A 21,296-nucleotide genomic window follows, 5' to 3' on the forward strand; every position below is an offset into this window, starting at 1 on the left:
TGTTCTACAGTGAAATCTGTGAGAGCCAGAACTTGACGAGACAGCCTTGTTTTTCCAGGTCTCGCCAGTTTTCCGCATTTGACAGGGTGCAGTCTTACCACTTTTCTATTGCTCATTTTAGTGGAAAATATTTGAGTTTTCCTTCTTGGAAAGGTTTCCGCCTTACACAAGTTCTGGCTTTTACAAGTTTTACTGTGCTTCAAAATGGTGCAAAGCCATGCCCCAGGAGTCATCCCTCACTATCTGCTGTGTCACCTTGGATATGTCATTCACACTTTCTAGACCCCAGTTTCCTCATCCATGATGAGGTGATAACCTTACCCTTCTAAGATTAAAGGGGAAGTTCAAAGGAGAATCATAGAACCTATAGGTTTAGATCTTCATGATCTAATTCAATTGCTTCATTTCATCTCAATGAGATGAAATAAATCAACACTTACATGCTACACAATTTACAGGCATTTAATCCTGCTATCAAGTCTGAGAGGTAGTAGTACCCCAATTATAGAAAAGTGAGATGTTAAGAAATAAAGTAAAACAGACTAGGAAAAAAGGCCTAGCAATCTACTTCCGAAAATCAGCCAATGAAAACCCTTCACTGGATCACAACAGTCCAACTCACAACCAATCATGGGGATGGCACAGGACAGGTCAGTGTTTCGATCCATGATGCATAGGGTCACCATGTGCCAGAGCCAACTTGATGACAACAAACAACATGAAATGAGCTAACTTGCCCAAGACTCCATAATTAAAAGCAGTAGAGCCAGAATTGACCCCAGGCAGCCCAACTCCAGAGGAATGACCTTCTTTTATGCTAGGTCACCTTTCTAACTCAACTCTCCACTGCCTCTTGAGGGCAAGAAGAGGTAGCTACACACCTTGCCCATTATGAAAGTCACATCTTCTACTGAGCTTTCCCCAAACGGACTTGAGATGCCAAAAAAATATTTTTCTCAAATTTGGAAGAGCCACTGTCCCTCTGTTGGATGTGTGAGCTTTCCACCATTCCACCAAGCAGAGGTGCAGGAGGACAGCTGTGAGGGGCTGCAGGTCATTTGGCGCTGGGAGGCAGATAAGAGGAGGCAGAAGAGAGAAACCACTTTTGTGGGAGAATGAGCAAGTGTCAATAGTCTCTCTACTCAACCCGGGAGGTTTCATTCCGGCTCATTGTTCCTCATTATCAGAGCTAACTATGTTCAGGCGAAGGGCGAACATGTTCCTAAATTTATGTCTCTGTGTGCGACCACGACAATGCGTGTTTTGTATGCCTCTCCCTGAAAAACTCCTCTGGTGACACTGGCGACCCAGCTTGGACTGGGTCTTTCATGTGCGTTACCCACTCTGACTGGAACCCGCTGGCAGATTTTTCTTAAAGTCTAAAATGAGGGGCTAACCTTCTCTTCTCGGCTTTTTCTTCTCTGCTACCTATAATCTTGATTTGACTCACACAAAAGTGACTCAGTGGGAAACCCACTCAAGAAGGCTTTGACAGGGAACAATGGATGGCACCTCCATAGACACTGGCCCGCCACATCGAGAGAGGGAAAATGGATTAAAGTTTAAAGATGTCATGTATGTTAACCGATCAGTATCGGTTTTATGTATTTTGTCAAAGAGATAGCAGTGAAGTTGGGCCTATAAGGGCCAGGGGGTGCCAAGGACGGAGAAGTGGCCCCCACACACTTTGGCCAAAGGCCTCACCAGAGATAACGAGCCCAAGGAGCTGGAGTGTTTGAAAGGTAATAATAACAATAATAAAGAAGAAAGAGTTGAGAGGAGATTGTCGTGGGATTGTTGTGTGTGTCAGCTTTGTCCTTCCACAATGGCCCAGGGCCAGGAGCCAGGCAGTCTTTGGGCAGCAGAGCGGCTCCTTCAGAAAGGAGATGCTGCTCATTCAGCCGGGATGGCTTTCTTCCAGGATAATGCCCCAGTGGGCTCCCCTGGAGTAAGCAGAAGCTCAGGGGAGTCATGGGTGAGGTAAGGAGAGAGGCAACTGAAAGGCTCGGCCGCCTGCTGGCCACCTCTTACAACCAGGTCCAACACAGCACGCAGGAGCAAGGCAGGTCTCCAACCTGCAAGGGGCCTAGGCCCTGACCTCGCTTCTTATTCTGGAAGGGGGTTACCCACAACGCCCTGCTCTCCTGTCAGGAGAATAGATTCGGCCCCTGAAATTTCTTTCTAGTGTCCCTGAGGGAAAGTGGGATTCTCCACTCTGATTTCTTTGGGGGACTTTTTTTCCCTCTGAGGTCTTTCACTTTCACAGGAATCTGCCTTTGTGAGAGTTGCTAGAATTTTCTCAAGTACTGAATAGACTGAAAATTGAGTATCTTTGAATCTTCTTTGTGAAATAGTCTAGACTCAGGCAGGACAAACTAAACTTCAGTGGGCGAGATGGTGCACAGCAAATGATGCATTTGTAGAATGGTTACTTCCTATTCATCCTCCAGATTCTAAGCACTGGCAAAAAGGGTGGCCTTCTTGGGCTGGTCCTGCCATGTGGGTATGCTCCAAACAGAACAGACTGCAGAGACAAGGCTCTCCATGGCTCCTGTACAGCCATGGGTTGAGGGCAGTAGTATGCTGAATCCAGCTCATGCTGACTTATAAAAGCCAATTGCTAAATTTTCAGGAATTCTGCAAGCCAGTTTTTAAAACTTAAGTTATATAAACATACAACCAACCAAACTGCCTTAACAACAAAGGTAATACATACTCAAAACTCATCATTTCCAATTATGTTTACAATTTTCTATGGTCTTGAGGTTATGTATATGTGTTGTATCTATGTGGTGGAAATATTGTTTAATGATATTCTTCCAAGCATCTCTTCCCAACTCCATGTACAATGTCACAGTGATAGCTTAAAATTGGCCATGTGAAGTATTTACACCACGGAATTTGGTACATGCTGTAAGTCAGGGTTTGCCCCCTGAAGAACCAGTTGTTAAACATTTACCAGTATACTGTCAGGAGGTAGTATGATCCAGCCCCTTGGTCACTGGGCCATGTCACTTGCCCTCTGAAACATATCATCATGGTATCAGAGGGAGAAAAGATGGAATGGCAAGTTTCATCGAAGAGAAACTGCATGGAAGCATGAGTACTTCTGAGCTCCTTGGCCCCACAGTCATACATGCATACATTCATTCATTTGCCCATCTTTCTTCTCTCTCTCTTCAAAAGAGAATGTATTAGGAAAAAAAAAATCAGTTCCAGCTCAAAGACCTTTTATGAACAATCTGGTCCAACATCTGCCTCTAACCAGGGTAAGTCAAGGCTAAAAGTTGGTGCTGAAGTCTATGCTGGGCACAGGAATGGGGGCCAGAAGGGACAAGGCCCTGGCTCTGAAGACTTCTCTGCCCTCTGGGCCCACCCGTGCCCTCACATGGCCTCTGTCACTCTGGGCCTCAGTTGAGAAGTCTGAACAGGTGAGCATTTCTAGGGGGCACCTACATTTGAATCAGAGTCTGGGGAAAGGCTTGGGAGCATTATACAAATTTGAGTTTGGTGGCCTTCCAAAAGCACATCATGCAGGTGATTGTCTTCTCCCTCACAGAAGGCTGACCTTGGTCCAGGTCCTTCCCTTTATTATCCCAGAGAGCACAAGGCAACAGCTAATGTTTATGGAACAAGCCCTAAGTGTCAAACGCAGCCCTGAGCACTTTAATTTCACCTGAGCCGCACAAAAAGCAGGTACATATTAGCCCCATTTTACAGCTAAGGAAACAGGGGCCTAGAGAAGTTCGTTAACTTGCCCAAAGCCACTCACCCAGGAAGCTGCAGAGCTGGGATTTAAGCCCAGGCAGTCTGGCTTCAGAAAACGAAACGAACCCATTGCCACTGAGTCGATTCCAACTCATTGTGACCCTGTAAGGACAGAGTAGAACTGCCCCATAGGGTTTCCAAGGAGTGGCTGGTGGATTTGAACTGCTGACCTTTTGATTAGTAACTGTAGCTCTTAACCAGTACGCCACCAGGGCTCCTTCCGACCCCGGAGTTCACCCTTTAACCACTATACTCAGTTGGCTCCCAGGAAGGTAACCTTTATGACCCAAAGGTCACAAACTTAGGCGGCTCCCCTGTGTCCAGGTCTATTCAATAGAAAACAGGAAAATTGCCAGAAAGGGGGTGAAAGCTAAAGTGTGTGGGGGATGGCAATTGGTCACTCCCACACCTTTACTGGTTACCTCCTCAGCGCTTGAGCCTAGGAGGTCAGACACTACATACACTCTGTGATGGTTAATACTGTGTGTCACTTGGCTAGGACATGCTTCTCAGTGGTTTGGCAGGTATTATGTAATCATTTTCCATTTTGTGATCTGATGTGAGCAGCCAATCAGTTGGAAGGGGAATTTCCTTGGAGGTGTGGTCTACATCCAATGTATATGCATGTCCTGGGAAAGCTCGCTCTCTTAATCCTGTATCCGTCTCATCACACTCTCATCCTCTGACCACTGGTTCTTGGTACGTGAGCCAGCAAGCAGCCCTGCCACCTGACCTGCAGATTTTGCGTTCATCAGCCCCCACAACCACATGAGTCAGGAGAAGCCTCCAGCTGCTTGCCCAACCCACAGATTTGGGACTTGCCAGCCTCCACAATTGCGTGAGGCATTTCCTTAAAATAAATAAATCTCTCTATATATTTACATATATGTTTCACTGGTTTTGCTCATAGAGAATGCAGCCTAAGATACCCTCCCCTCAGAGTGAGGTGAATTCAGGCCAGTTCTAGAGTCTCCCTCCTCTCCTGACATACTGCCACCACCCATCTGTCAATTTGTCACGCTGGAAGTTATAGCAAATACCAGCAAATACTCATGGTGGACAGGTTTCAGTAAAGTTTCCAGACTAAGACAGACAAGGAAGAAAGCCCTGACAATCTACTTCTGAAAATCAGCCAGTGAAAACCCCACGGACCACAATAGACTATTGTCCGATACAGTGCTAGAAGATAAGCCTCTAGTTTGGAAGGCACTCAAACTGCACAGTGGCTGCAACAATGGACTTTAGCATATGAATGATTGTGAAGATGGTGGTACAGGACCAGGCAACATTTTGATCTCTTATACATGGGGAACCACGCATCAGAGCCAACTCAAAGGCAACTAACAGCTGACACACTGAGCCCAATATCTGCATTCCAAGCGGAAGCAGCCAGGGCCTGAGACCAGGAGCTGCCTAGGGTCTCTCTCAGTGGACATACATACCTCCCCTCTTCACAACCCAAGTAGGACAGCATTACTGAGCAGATCCCATGCAACAACAGGGGTATGTCACAAGCTTCCTTCTCCCCAGGGCCTCATCATCTACAAGGCACTTCCAAGTTGGTTTCTCATTGCTCTTTATAATTTTGTGAGGCTGGCACACCTGCCAAGGTTGCCTTTTACAGAAAGGAGAAACTAATTCCAAACGCCTCTAGAGTTTGGCCCAGGCCACTGAGCCCAGCTGGGTCTGAAGCACGGTCTCTGGACTCTCTGTCCAGTGCTCTTTTTACTCCAGCACTGACCCCTGACAAGGCCTCATTACTCAGCAACAGATGAAATCAATCCGGCCCCTGGAAGTATATCAATCTCTGAGGCCAGAAGAAAAGTGCCAAGAGGAGAGGAATACTTGAAATTCCTGTTAGGTAACAATGTTGGGTCTGAGAAAGTAATAATGTCAGACATTACATAATCCATGGAGACAGGGGTTGAAGCTGGGGCTGGGATAGTGGGGTAAATCTCAAAGAGGGCACCTTTCCCCATGGGTAGGTTGAGGGGGGCCACTAACACATACTGGGCTGCTGCCATCTACTAGACATTGGGCAGACACTATTTCAGATAACTGCTGACAAACCCACAGCCTAATGATTACTACCTCTACTCTGGGGTGCCGAGGATCAGCCCCCTTCCAGTGACACAGCTCTTCCTCAAATGCGGATGAGCTGAGTGATTCAGTGTAGTGTTTGAGGGCACGAACTTTGATAGCTGAACGTTGGAAACAACCCAAATGTTCATCAACCAGTGGATGGATAAACCGACTGCGGTACATTCAAGCTACAGAAATATATACAGCAATAAAAAGGAAAGCATTACCGACACAGGCCACGACATGGATGGACCTCTAACAGATTATGCCAGGTCATGCATTCTCAATGGATCAGTTGAGACAACCGAGTCTTGGGGGACAAAAAAAAAAATCTTACAATAATCTGTGGCCTTCCAAAGCTCAGCCGTACTCAACAAAATGGCACTCCTTAGTATTTAATTTCTCTCTTTAGGGAGAGTTTAAATTTAACTTTTCTCCTTGGGGAGAGGTAAGTGATAATAAAAGAAAGGTTGAGAAACACAGTGCTAAATAAAAGAAGCCAGACACAAAAGACCATATATTGTATGATTCCATGTATATGAAATGTCCAGAAAAGACCAACTTTCAAAGGGAGAAAGTAGATTAGCGATAGCCTAGGGCTGGGCGTGGGAATGAGTCACTGCAAATGAGCAACGGGGATCTTTTGGGGGTGATGAAAATGTTCTAAAAATGGGTTGTGGTAATGGTTGCACAATCCTGTAAATTTTCTAAAAATCATTGAGTTGTGCCCTTGAAACAAGTGAGTTTTATGGTATCTAAATCATACTTCAATAAAGCTATTTTTAAAAAGAAGAAGAACACAGGCCTGGGAATCTGAACAGCCCAGCTCCAGTTCCGGTTCCACTGCCCCCATGCCTCAAGGAGGTCACTTTGAGCCTCAGCGCTCTCATCTGTAAAATGAAGTCACTACCAGGGCATGATGGTTAAGCACTTGGCTGCTAACCGAAAAGCTGGTGGTTCAAATCCACCAGCTGCTCCATGGGAAAAAAGACCTGGAGTTATGCTCTCATAAAGATCACAGACTGGGAAACTCTATAGGGTAGTTCTATTGTTGATTTATTCATTGCCTATCCCCACCCTCCGCTGGATTGCTAGCTCTGGGCAGGCATGGATCTTACCTACCAATGAGTACTACACAAAGCAGCAATGTAAAAAATATTAGGTATGACTGACTATTAAACATTTTAGGTGTGACCACAGCAACGATTGTGAGGATGGTGCAGGATTGGTCAGTGTTTCGTTCTGTTGTACTCAGGTAGGGTCGCTATGAGTCTGAACCAACTTCACGGCACCTAACAACATGACTATTATTATTGCTTGAACACCAATTAATGCAATCGTATGAGCTAAGTATGCTCATCAGAGAGTTGAGTGTGACCAGCAAATTTCCAGGGGCTTCTTACCTTCAGAAAAAATTTTATATCAGGTGTGTGAAGAGTGAACCACTGTGAAAAACAATTGCTTTAATTACATCTTTAATTTCACCTACACACCTACTGTAGTGATTTCTTATCCTGGGAGCCTTGGGGGCTCACGAAACTACTGGAAACATATTCACCATGTTGTTTGTATTCAAGCATATACATTTCCTTTGGGGTGATGGTCATTAGCACTTACCAGAGTCTCAAAAGGGTTCAGGATCTAAGCAAGGTCATGATTCTCTGGCCATCCAGGTGAAATGAAAACTTCCACTTATAGAGACCATGGCTGGTCTCCTACACACACACACTCTGTGTCTTTCTCTGCCTCTTCTTCTATGTACATACTCTTTTTGTCACTGTCTGTTCTCTCTCTCACACATGCACTGTCTTCTCTATCTCTCTCACACACATACTTTCTGTCTCTTTTCTGTCTGCATCTTACGCTCCCCCACACACACACACACATATGCTTTCTCTCTGTCTTCTCTGCCTCTTCTTTTATTCGCTCTTTGTTTCTCTCTCGCTCTCACACACACAAAATCACAAACAATCTGACACTCGGATCTTCAGCAGAGGGCCCGAGGCTGGGCAGTGACCAGGAATCTTCATGAAGCTGAAACAGACCAGCTGAGAAGGAGCCCTAGGAGGTGGGGAGCAGGAGGGCTAGAGACACTGGGACTCACTCGACATCAGTTCCTGGAAAATTAAATTGTGGAATTAGAACCTGGGAACAAACAACAACAAAAAAACCAAACCCGCTGTGTCAATTTCGACTCATAGTGACTCTATAGGACAGAGTAGAACCGCCCCATAGGGCTTCCAAGGAGCGCCTGGTAGATTTGACCACTTAACCACTACACCACCAGGGTTTCCAAAGGGTATATAAAATGAAAGCTACAAAGTGGGGGTGGGCGAGTGGGAAGAGGACACCACTTACCTGGAGCATAGCAGAAGGGGCAAGGCACAGTAGAACGGAGGTGGGGGCAGGGCACACCTCAGTCAGGGCCTGAAGGCAGGCAGGTCCCATGCTGAGGGTGTGTGATCAACAGGCTTCTTCCGGTGATTTTCCAGGTAGGTGTGTGCGTGTTATGAGAGATCACTTACCTATTATGAACAAGAACATGTTTAACCATCCACCCTTAAATCAGGGTATTGGGCAGCGAGGGGCGGGAAGCCCAGTTCCCATTCTCTCTGAATATGTGGCCCTTCAAGAATAAATACGAGACAGCAGAGGCCCAGGGAACGGGCTAATTACACCTACCAAGCGACAAATCACTTGGAAAACATAAATACATTTTCAAGGACACTCCTCCACTAACGATGCTAAAGTGTTTTTCTTTCAAACCCAAGCAAGAAAATCCAAGGGATGAAACAAACTTCGCTTATTTTAGTTTCTACTCAATTACCTGTTAATGGAAAAAATCTGGCACCAACCATAATGAGGCAGGAATGAGATCACTGGCGTGGGGGTCGGCGCTGTCAGGGAAGGCTGCAACAAGAACAGCATTTATCTGCCTCTCTATAACCCTTTTCAAGCGCCCTGTCAGGGAGCCCACACTGAGCAGGCAGGAGAGGAGGAACTTGGAACCTGCTCCTGGCCTCCGAGGCCCTCTGGGAAAAGGAAAATTGTTGTTGGCAAGTCTGCCTGGCTCCAGAAATTGATCCAGTGCCCCCCACTTGTCCGAGCAGCAGCAGACAGAGCTAAGAATTTTGTTATAATTAAATAACAGAGTGCTGATTGGTTGCTGGAGGTGGTCTTGAAACCGGTGTTTAAAGCAGGGGAGAACAACGGTTACTATTCATAGGAAAAGCCCAGAGTCTTAAAAATCCATCTGTTTCATTCCCAAATTTAGGCCAAAAAAATGCTCACTTGCTGTCTTTAAAAATACCACCTGCTTTGCGATGCCGTATAATGTGCCATTATGTAAGGTGGAGGGCTGGGCAGAGGATGAGGTGCTGTGGGCCCAGCCCCTTCCTGAGGAAAACAGAGACGGCCTTGGAGCGTTCCAAAGGCCGAGCCCTCCGCCTCACATGTTCAACACTGCCTTGAGATACTGAGAGAGTTGTACCAGAATCACCTCAGACTTGTACCAGAATCACCTCAGCAAATAGCCATCAGAAGTTCCCAGATACCAAGCGCAGGGAATAACTGTATTCATCCACACAACAGATATCCATCCACGCCCGCCTGCCTCAGGGAATGGCCAATCTGGGGCTATGCCGCTGGGTTGGGGTTTGATCTTGCCCAGTGCCCACTACAGCTGGGCTGCAGGATGAGCCAGCTCCTGGAACCAAGGAGAGGAGAAGCATCCAGGCCCCCTCAGCCCATGGGGCAGGGCCGCTTAGTAACTACCCTACCCACACACCACTCTACCCAAGGACGAGGGTCTGGCAGCCACAGTATATACATTTCCCGAGACAACAGCCTTGTTTTTCCCGAGGGGACCAATGCCCTAGTCTAGCCTATCCTGACAGCTTTCCCAAGCCTCTGAAATTTTGGGACTCAGTTTCTCCTAAGATTCTTTCTCTATAGGGTGGCAAAAAGAATTGTTCTGTAGTTATGTTGTTGTTAGGTGTGTGAAGTTGATTCCCACTCATAGTGACACAATGTGACTGACTGTAACTGCCCCATTAGGGTTTCCTAGGCTGTAATCTTCAGGGGAGCAGAACACCAGGTCTCTTCGCCTGCAGAGCCACTGAATGGGTTCAAACTGCCAACCTTTTGGTTAGCAGCCGAGCACTTAACCATTTTGCCTTCTGGGCTGTAGTGACAGCCTCATTTTAATCCCAACTAAGCCACTTTTCAGCTGACAGATCATGTACACGTCGTTACTTAGCTCCCTCCCATGACACTGTAAACAGGAAGACTCACATCACAGGATTTAGGTGAAGAGCAAAGGAAATAATGCCTGCCACTCCAGATGCCCGGGGGCCTAGTATGGTGTCTGGCACACTAAAAGGTGGCTGCTGCTATTCCAGGAGCTGTACACACAATTCAACGCTTATCCATGTTCGCCATTGCACTGGAGTGCCCAAACCTGGATGCTGACCCAAGATTGGGAACAAGTCTGGGAGCTGGCAGCAGAACTAAAATTCCCCACATCAAAGCAAATCAGCAGAGAATTCAAGGCAGCAGGCTGTTACTAGAAAGATCCCTGGCTTAGATTGCTAGGAATCGTGGCCTGTAGTCTAGACCCTGCCAGCACCCAGCTGTGTAGCTTCAGGCAAAACACTCCTGAGGCCCTTTCTCTGGATCTCAGTTTCCTCTGGTCCTTCCTTCCAGCTCTGCCAGACTACGTCTTGCTTACAAAACCCCCAAACCAAACACGTTGCCTTCAAGTCGATTGCAACTCATAGCGACCCTATGGGACAGTAGAACTGCCCCATAGGGTTGCCAAGGTTGTAATCTTTATGGAAGGAGCCCTAGTGGCGCCATGGTTAAGCACTCAGCTATTAACTGAAAGGTCAGCGGTTTGAACCCACTAGCTGCTCCATAAGAGAAAGATGTGACAGTCTGCTTCCATAAAGATTTACAGCCTTAGAAAGCCAATGAGGCAATTCTACCCTGTCCCCTAGGGTCGCTATGAGTTAGAATTTTCTCGACAGCAATGGGGGCTTTTAATCTTTATAGAAGCAGACTGCCATTTCTTTCTCCTACAGAGCAGCTGGTGGGTTTGAACTGCTGACTTTTCTCTCCTAAAATTCCTGCCCAGGAGGACAGAACAACTCTCTCTTGGGAGTTCTAATACCCCAGGGTGTATGGGGGTTAATCAAGGAGCCCCAAGAATTGTGTGAGTCCCTTCCACACCCAGACAACAGCAAGACCTAGCTTCAATTTCACTACCTTACCCAAGGCTTCCCATTACCACCCTGCCCCCCTTGCCCAAACCTTGGTCATAGATACCAGGGTGATTTCTAGCAGGGTGTTATCTGGAACAGTTAAAAGAAACTTAATCTATTTCATTATCATTATCTATTCTTAGAGGCCATTCCAGAATCCCCACTCCATTCACATTTTCCAGTTTTTCCTTCCATACTGGGTACCATTAAATAGGAATGGGTGGCTGGGGTTGGCAATACTTACCTTTGTTTTTAAGTAGCAACCACCACCACCTTTAGAATCCAGACAAGATTAAATTGATTCTACCTCATAGTGACCCTGTAGGACGGAGTAAAACAGCCCTATAGGATTGCCAAGGCTGTAATCTTTAGGGAGGCAGACTGCCACATCTTTCTCCCGAGGAGCAGCTGATGGGTTCGAACCACTGACCTTTTGATTAGCAGCCAACCACTTAACCACTGCGCCACCAGAGATCCTTAAATTAAGTGAAAAGGGGGTATTAAAAAACTTTTCAAAAGCTGTTTCATGACTTTCAGCCATAGTTCTCCCGCCCTCTGTAAGCCACATGGCAGTCATAGCCATGGTGTTTATTACTTGCTCCAGACAACACGCACAGCCTAAAGGCCTTTGTTTCCTCTACCCGTCCAACATCACCTTTAGCGTTTGAGTGGAGAGGAGCCTTTATAATCTAAGAGAAAAATCCAGAGGAATCTGAAGGCGTTGCATGGGAACTACAATTTATTTATCTGTCTAGTCTACTGTTGATAGACAGGTGTGTGTAGTTTTGGGCCATTATGAATGAAGCTCCTATGATCATCTACTGAAGCTAAACATGCCACTAGCATATCCTTTTTTTGTGACTTGTTTATTTATTTTTAATATATAGTCTTCTTTTTTGGGAGGGGAGCTCACTTGAAATTGGTTAAGCTATCCTTTTCTCTTGGTTTTGAAAAATTCTTTATACTTCTGGATATACATATATCGCAAACACTATCACCTAAGTTGTGGCTTGCCTTTAACTGAGATTGTGATAAACATTCTCAACAGAATATGACTCGAAAGGAATTGACTTAATTTGGTAATAGGCATCTACATAAACTTACAGCTTACCCCATACTTAGTGGTGAAATAGTGCACTCATTTCCCCAAGTTCAGAAAAAAGACAAGGAAGTCCAGTATCACCACTTCTATTCAACACTCTATTGGAAGCTCTTGCCAGTGCAAAAAAGCAAAATAAATAAATAAAGAGTATAAAGGTTAGAAGAGTCCCTGTGTGGTACGGAATCTGTTAGAATAGTAAGTGAATTTAACAAGGTTTTGGGATACAAGGTCAATATACAAAAATCAAGTATTTGTATATTGTATTTGTACATACAAAAACAATTAAAAAACAAAAATTAAAATTTACCACTTATGATAATATAAAAAAATCAAATACTTGGGAATAAATTTAATGAAAGATATATAAAACTTCTACACATAAAACTACAAAAGATTGTTGAAATTATGGAATACATCAATAAATGGAGGAATATACATGTCCATGGATTGGAATACTCAATATTGTTAAGGTGTCAATTGCCCCCAAATTGAATAAGAGATTAATCACAATCACAATAAAAAGTCCAGCAGGTTGTGCATTTGTGTATGGAAACTGACAAGCTGATTCTAAAATTTATGTGGCGATGCAAAGGGCTGAGAAAGCTATGATAATCTTGATGGAGAAGAACACAACTGAAGGTAGCAAGACTTAAAAAAAAAAAAATTACAAAGGTACAGTAATTAAAACAGTGTGGTATTGGCCCCAAGATGGAAAAATATCTCAATGGAACAGAACAGTGTCAAGAAACATCCACAACCATACTGACTCAAATTATGCGGGGTCAACTGGATATCCATATAAACAAAAGGTGAACTTTGACCCCCTAAGTCATATCATACACAAAAATCAACTCCAGATGGATCCTAGATCTAAATGTCAAAATGCCAAATAAAGCTTTTAGAAAAAAGGAGGAGAGAATATTTGCATAAATATGGAGTAGGAAAAGAATTCTCAAATGGGATTTAAATGCACAAAGCATAAAATAAGGAACCCTGGTAACTCAGTGGTTAAAAGCTTGGCTGCTAACCAAAAGGTCAGTGGTTGGAACCTACCAACCAACCGTTCTGCAGGAGCAAGATGTGGCAGCCTGCTTCCACAAAGACTCAGGCTTGGCAATCCTATGGGGGCAGGTCTACTCTGTCCTACAGGGTTGCTGTGAGTCAGAATTGACTAATGGCAAAAGTTTTTTTTTAACCATCAAAACTCACAAATTGGACTTGATTAAAATTAAAAACATTTGCTCGAGAGACATCTTTTAAAAAACTTATTTATTTTACTCATTAATAAATATTTGTTGAACATCTGTGAGATATTGGTGATTAAGAGTTATGCTGCTAGCCAACAGACCGGGAGTTCAAACCCACCAGCAGCTCCTGGAAACCCTATGGGGCAGTTCTACTCTGTCCTATAGGGTTGCTATGAGTCTGAATCGACTCAACGGCACCTAACAACAACAACAACGAGATATTAGACTTTGTCCTATATTCTGTGGATCAAGTGAGAAACAAGAAACATCATCTCTGCCCTCCAGAAGCTTACCTTCCACACCAGGAGCTGGCGAACTCCTTATGTAAAAAGCTAGACAGTAAATATTTTAGGCATTACAAGTCACATACAGTCTCTGTTGCCATTTTTTATTTTAAATAACTCTTTGTAAAATTGCCCCTAGCTCATAGCCCTACAAAAACAGGCCATGGGCCTAATTTGGCCTCCAGGCTATTGTCAACCAGCCCCTGCTTCAGAGCATAGAGGAGCCAATGAACAGGAAAATAAATAAATAAATAATTTCAAGTATGTGTGTGTAATACAAATGAAGAAGTGCTATGAAGGTAATAAAGGGGTGCTCTGATAAAGTACAGACACTAGCGAAGTTGTAAGGCGCCCTAGCGGCACAATGCTTAAGCACTAGGCTGCTAACTGAAAGCTTGGCAGATTGCATCCAATTAGCTGGACAAAGATGTGGCCGTCTGCTTCTGTAAAGATTACAGCCCTGGAAACTCTATAGGGCAGTTCTACTCTGTCCTATATGGTTGGTATGAGTCGGAATCGACTCAACAACAATGGGTTTGGCTTGGGTTTAAGAAAGTTGTGGGTAGATTATTAGTGCTCATTCGTATCTGTGTGCTTCTCAACACTTCCCAGCCTCCTTTGCAGTTAGATTGGCCTTGAAACTGTGAGTTCCACAATGAAACACGGGCAGAATGTCACATACAGGTCCTTCAAACATCCAGGTGATGTTCTTACGCTCTCTTTCCTGCATCCATGGGGTTGGAAGATATCTCTGAGATGACCAAGATGTAAATCTTTACTGTTAAGCCATTTAGGGTTTATTTATGATTGCAGTGTAGTCTAAACTACTCTGATTAATACAAGAGACCTTATTTAAGTTGAAATATGTTAATCTGAAATATAAGAATTGCAAAACAATAGCTGTTATTGTGAGGCAGTCTGCTGCCTTACTAGGTGTTCTCTATGGCAGGGAAGAAGGCTCTAGTCCTGTGCCTGGGAAATGGTGGCATCTCTACCTCTATACAGTCCACATATGAATTCTCATTCTCGCTTCCGTTCATCAAAGAGCAAGGTCTCCCAGAGCAGTCTTGTCTACATGCAATGCTGGGATCTTTATATTTACTGACTGGAAGAACAAAATGTCTTAAAAACCAAACCAAACTCGTTGCCGTCGAGTCAATTCCAACTCATAGCGACCCTACAGGGCAGAGTAGAACTGCCCCATAGAGTTTCCAGAGTGGTGGATTTGAACTGCTGACATTTTGGTTAGTGGGTGAGCTCTTAACCACTACACCACCAGGGCCCTAATAATGTCTTAGACCTGCCTGCATCTTGTCGGTAACATTTGTTGTCCGGTCAGTTCGGACTCATGGCGACCCTGTGCATGCAGAGTGCAACTACTGCACTGGGTTTTCAAGGTTGTGACTTTTTGTAAGTAGATCACGAGGCCTTTTTTCCGAAGGTGCCTCTGGGTGGGTTCAAGTTACCAACCTTTCAGCTAGTAGTCTAATGCTAGTTGGCTGGTAGTTTACACCATGAAGGGGCTCCATTGGTTAACAGTACTGGGGTTTAAATGATATAGAAAATTTCTTAAAATTATAAGAAAAAGATTAGAAGCCACAGACTATCAAAGTGCAGAATACCCAGAAAACAACTTTTATACACAAATTACTTTAATAATAAATTAAAAAGAGAAAAAGAAAAGGGAAACGAAACAAAGCAAGCTTCTACGCTCAACGTTAGTTCAATTACGTGGAATCCCAGGTTTGTATATCCAAAATTCAGTGCCTGTTTTTAAAACCCATTTTGGTTCCCAGACTGGCCCCAAGGTCGTGTGCAATTGGGGGAAGTAGACTGCACACAATGTGAGAAAACAAGTCTAGTCCAAGCCTCCCCAAGCATCATGACTCTGCCCTAAGGGGTCCCATCGCTAAGTGATGATGACTTTTTCAGTTCTCGCTGGCTGTGCAGGCTGCAGGCTACCACCTGAGCTGGGCGATCTGACTCTTGACGTCTTTAAGCTTCAGCTTCCCTTGTGTCATCCTTGAGTAAAGCCCCTTTCCAGATGAGCAGCTTGTCCGGACCTCACGAATGTTGGTGTTTCCCCTCACTTCAAGACTCCATCCCGGAAGATGGTGCAGGATTGAGCTCGGGGGAACAAGGGAGACCAAGCTGGCTTCACCCAGGCCTAGATGCCTGCTGCATAGTGTGCTCAATAAACATCTGGTGAATGAACAAATGAGTGAATGAGTTTGCTCACAGCTCCCATCAAGTGTACTCACAAAACGGAACTTGTAAAAGCCCCAAGCTCTAGTTGAGAGTGGTCTCTGGGTAAGCAACATCCATTGACATGTTGGTAGTTACACATGGGCTAAAGGGGAGGGCAGACGGTGTTGAAAGAGAGCATTGAAGGGAAAAACTGACCCTTGAAGGGTCAGGAGAGTGATGTCTCCGTGAGACCCGAAGGATGAGGGGGAATGGCCCAGGCAGGAAACGGGGAGTGGGGACCTAGGAGTAGAACAGCATCTTCCTGGCAGAGTGAAGCTGCATCTTTGAAAGCGGAAGAGCAAAAATGCTTCCAGGTAACTAGCTCTTCAGAACAGCCAGAGATAAAGTGGCTGTGTGAATGAGTGAGTGTGCAGGGCCTGGGTGGTGGGTGAGGGGGTGGGTTCCAAAGTCCTTCGAAAGGATCGTCCCTTCGCTTCTGTTCGGCAAAGGAAGGGCCATTTTACATAACGCAAGGCAATATAACTTAAGTGTGAAGAGCGTGGACTTGGAGTCAGATTGAATTTAAAGCCCGGGTCTTGCAACTACTAACTAGCTGTGTGGCCTTGGAAAAGACACTTAAACTCTGAGTTTCTAAATCCATTAAAAAATAAATAAAATAAAGCAGAAGGCAGTGGGGGAGAATAATATCTACATCAGGTGGTAGTGTTAGGATTAAATGAGCAAATGCACATAATGGCTTGGCCCACCGCCACCAATAACAGATATTGTTCTTATTTAACGTGGGTTTTCTGAGGTCGCTCTGGGCCCAGTGTGCAAAATCAACTAGTGAAGGACAACTAGAGATAGTCCTCCTCTCAACATGCCTGGATTACAAAGCAAAGCAAAGCAAAAGCAAAAGCAAAATGCCTAGATTTTGTAGAACAAAAACTAGCTTGGGCAAAGCCCAGTTTCTGAGGTCCTTGGCCAAGACTGAAAAATGACACTGTGGACATGAACAGTGTCAGTGTTCATTAAAATCAAGTCCTTTGAAAGGCCTGCAATGGGTCTGAAGGCTGAGGTACAGACATCCTAGGTAAGTGGAACAATGTATATACCCATGATGTACCAGCATGATAAATGAATTCAAATGGGAACGTCAGGAAGATGTTCACTACCCCTCACTAGGGAAGGAGTTGAACTGAGGGCAAAGCCAAAGAACTTGGGCCCCAGACTACAAGACCCCTCTACACAAACCTCTGAGTGAATCACCCTTGTTGCAATTTCCTAAAAGACTTCTTGCACAATTGCTCACTGCTAGAGAAGGGGTTTCCATTTGACCCACTTGCATCTGTCTCTGCATGCAACTCTTGGAAGTGAGGGCACTTTCACATCAATGATCCTTAAATGGTGACGATGGAGTTCCTTAAGTCTCATTAAGAATTAAATTCTCTCTGCTTGACACTGTGAGAGGGATGAGTAGGCTAGATCAGAATGAATTTTATGCTCTGTAACTGTGCTCTAAGAGGGCAATGGTGGTTCAGTATAGAATTCTCGCCTTCCATGTGAGACCTAGGTTCCGTTCCTGGCCAGTGCACCTCAGGCACAGCCACCAGCTATCCACCAGTGGAGACTTGCCGTTGCTATGATGATGAACAGGTTTCAGTGGTGCTTCCAGACCAAGACGGACTAGGGAGGAAAGGCCTGGTGATCCACCTCCAAAAATCGGCAATTGAAAGCCCTATGGATCCCAACAGTCTGATCTGACCGATTATGGGGAGGGCACAGGACCGAGCAGCATTTCACTCCATTGTGCTGGGGTCACCATGAGTCAGGGGCTGTCTCCACGGCAGCCAACAACAAAAACTGTGCTCTGCCTTCAGAAATAAACTATTGGTGATGACATAAATTGAATAATACGGGGAAAGACACACGCCAAGGCTTCCCTTTATGTCAGTCATCTTCACTGCAAATGGCACATTGTACAAACCAGGTGTAAGAGGTATGGCAAATGGGCATAAAGGATGGGATGGGGCGGGGAGCGCCTCAACCCCTCCCAAGAGTTCAAGACCACTTTTTGGTTTCTAAGTCACCACCCACTACCCGTGCACTAACCATGGGGTCCATTTCTAGCTCAGAAATATCTTTCTCTTGATGAAGTTAATCCAGTTGGCCCAGAGAGAAAATCCAAACCACAGAAACAAGTGACCAGCCTGTATCTGCACATACTAAGTTGCTTTTATTAATCCAGACAGCATGCTACAGATACTGTACAGCGTGAACATTTATTCATTACAAAAATGGCTTCCAAACCACTCAAAATGAAATTGGATAAGAGCATAAAACGGAACAGTAACGTCACAACTGTTAGGAAACATTCAAAGTATTCACAAAAAATGTTATAGTTAGCATCTTAATAAACCAGAGAAAAATTGGAGACAGTTTTACAATCGCTTCATGTCAACTACAATGGCACTGAATGAACAGGTTTCAGCTTTATACAGCATTTTGCAACATCAACATGCCTAGGTTTTTTTTTTTATTATTATTTTTAAAGTTCGCTACCTACTTGTATGTAATATGTGTACATAGAAGCGGCAGCTGGTTTTTCCTTTAAGAGTAATCTAATATACAGAATTTTGGCCCTTAAGGGTTTATACCTCTTCATTTAAAATGCTTTCTGGACAATCGGCTACCAAGCACATCTTGTTATAGGTGACATTAAAACTACATACAAAACTACCTATGTAACATCACAGCAAAAACATGATGAACAAAAATTACAGCATCGAAAAGAGGGAGAAAGCTAAAGTCACTGAGAATTTTGGCACATCAACTTTTGCACACGGTCAGTCCATGTCCTAATGGCGCAGGGCGTTCGACTGTGAGTTCAAAGGGGAACCCAGGATGGTCCCCGCTGTTTCTCAGACAGCATCGCTAAAATTCCCTCACTGATTTTCAAGTCTTATTTTACGTAATGGCTTTTAAAGCAACTTTTGTTAATGCTACTGATCCTTTAATGCAGCTATTAATGTCCATTTGGCGGCATATGGGTTTCATACAGCGAAAAAAAAAAAAGTCAAAAATAAAGGGAAGAAACAAAAAAAAATATATACACATTTTATATATAAACTTAAAAACTTGTACAAATGAGTCGTTATATATAAGATGCTTATGCTAAGGGGGAAAAAAACTTTATACAGTGTCAAGAAAAAAGAAAACATATTTAAAAAGGGACAACGTACAGGTACGACAAGCAATCTAAAGCAATAAATACTACTGGTCCGACGGCGTTGTGATTCCATTAATTGTTGAGTAGCATCCCCCTCCCCCCAAAAGAACACCACCATGGAACAAGGTAATATTAACACATTTTAACCCTTTGTTTCTGTACATTTAAACAATAACAAGTAACATCACAATAAAAGTTGTTTCACACAGAAAAAAAAAAAAGGTAAGGGCATTGCATTCCTCGTGCCCTTGTGGTTTAAAAACCAGGTGTAAAATGATTGGTTCGCAAGCTCGTATTTAATACAAATAATACAGAACCAACTCCTTCTGGAGGGCTGCTTCAAAATTGCTTCTTTTCTTTTTCTTTTTTAATCAGTCTTTTAAAACTAAGCTATCCGAACTACATAACAGTTATGTATATATATATATATTTTTTTAACGCTACAAAGACTTTAAACAGCTGTTGATAAAAATTTTGGTAGAATCATGAGGTTCTTCTCTCATCTACATATTTAAAAGGAGAAATTGAAATAAGAATGGGTCAAATATTGACCAATGAACTCGAGAAACATCAACTAATGTAGCCACGTGGCACAAAATTAAAGGGTACAAAACAGAATCTTTCAGAAGGGGGAGGAAATAAAGAAAAGGCAAACAAAACACGAAACCAGCCAACCAGGGTGCACGAAGCTAAAGCTATTCTAAAGACTTGGTGACGAGGGACAGCGGCTGGGGTTGGGTCCCGGCCAGCGCAGTGTGGGAATGTAAGGAAGATGTCGACGGCTGTGCAAGAGATGAGGAGGGTGCGATGGGTGGCTGCAAAGAGGCGGGCGGCAGGTCCAGGGCCCCGTTGGGACAGAGGGCAGGGGCCTTGCCGTGGGCGGCCTCGGCGAGGAGGAGGGCGGGTGGCGGAGGCATCATGGACAGGTGGGCCAGGGGGTCGGGCTTCAGGGAGAGCGAGAGAGGCTGGGTCTGCTCAGTCTGTGACTTGGCATCGTGGGGAGGGGAGCCTAGCAGGTTGGGAGAGGGAGGAGGCGAGTCTAGTAAGCTTCCATCTGAAGAGGGTGGGCTGAGGCAGCTGCCTTCACCTTGTATGTAGCGAACGCACTTTTTTTTTCTCCTAGAAACAGGGGGAGAGAGTTATCTGTGAATAAAGGGCAAAGACGCCAAAAGAGAGAGTTATCTAATGCTCAGAGCTGAGTGGACATCAGCTAGCAGAGGCCCCACGGAAATGGCACACCCGATGGCCAGAGAACATTAAAGTCACACCAGGGTGCTCGCTCACTCAACTGCTGCCCACACCTACACCTGCTCTGGCAAGCCAAATATTTCAGAGTCTAGAACTTCCTACCTCCCCTCCCCAATACCCACAGAGCCACCCCCCAAACATAAGTGGGCAGATGAAAGGACACCACCTATGGACGATGGCACCTACTTGCCAAGGATTGGTTTTGTCCAAATTGTGATTAAGTGAAAAGCTACGTGATTTCTCTTTTGGCTTAAAAATGTCACCCTTCCCTCACCTTCCCACCATACTTCCCTCCACTCCCCTTCCGACCACTACTACCCCCAACCCCTGCGTGTGTGTTTAGAAAAGAAAGACAAAGCTCTGTCCCCAGATGCCTCATATCAATACAAAACACTCAGAATGTTGACTGTTGAGCCCACATAGCTGAAGGCAGCACTAGCAAGAGGCTTAAGGGTTTTAACACACCACCACCATCATCACCACCACCACCACCACCTCCACCACCTCGAGGCTGCCGGCGCTCAGAGAGCTTTCGGGCTCGTCTGTTAAGAACCACACCAAATCAAGAGAGGTCAGAATCAGGTGAGAGGGGGGGAAACAAAATTAAAACAACTTAAAAAAACAAAACAAAACAAAACAAAAAAGCCAAACCAAACCAAAACCACCAAAACAGGTAGAAGAGGATAAAACAAAGGTAGGGGGAAGAATAAGAAAAACAGAAAATGATCCAAAGGAACAAGAATAACTGGTTGTATGGCCTGCAGGTTGTGGATTAAGATTCAAACTTTTTTTTTTTTTTTTTTTTAAGATTTGGGGTTTCCCGTCCCCCACCCCAGAGTGAGAAGGTTGGAAGTAGAGAAGGTGAGGATGGGGGTGGAAGGGCGTGGT

At 44.6% G+C, this 21,296-nt stretch overlaps 1 protein-coding gene across 40 annotated transcripts in view; it reads right to left on the reverse strand.

The window, feature by feature from the left end:
* Positions 1-1,120: 1,120 nt before the first annotated feature.
* Positions 1,121-21,296, reverse strand: part of TCF7L2 (transcription factor 7 like 2) — a 238,739-nt gene continuing 218,563 nt past the window's right edge. For 26 of the 40 annotated variants that reach the window (XM_064269290.1, XM_064269287.1, XM_064269285.1 and 23 more), the window contains one exon: positions 1,121-20,279. In XM_064269290.1, coding sequence (XP_064125360.1) covers positions 19,856-20,279 — 424 coding nt within the window. In that variant the 3' untranslated portion in view covers positions 1,121-19,855. The remainder of the gene's footprint in view (positions 20,280-21,296) is intronic. The other 14 variants (XM_064269314.1, XM_064269313.1, XM_064269312.1 and 11 more) reach the window with 2 other exon arrangements.

Source organism: Loxodonta africana, chromosome 16 (assembly GCF_030014295.1).
Source record: "Loxodonta africana isolate mLoxAfr1 chromosome 16, mLoxAfr1.hap2, whole genome shotgun sequence".
In the NCBI taxonomy this organism is placed as follows: Eukaryota; Metazoa; Chordata; class Mammalia; order Proboscidea; family Elephantidae; genus Loxodonta; species Loxodonta africana.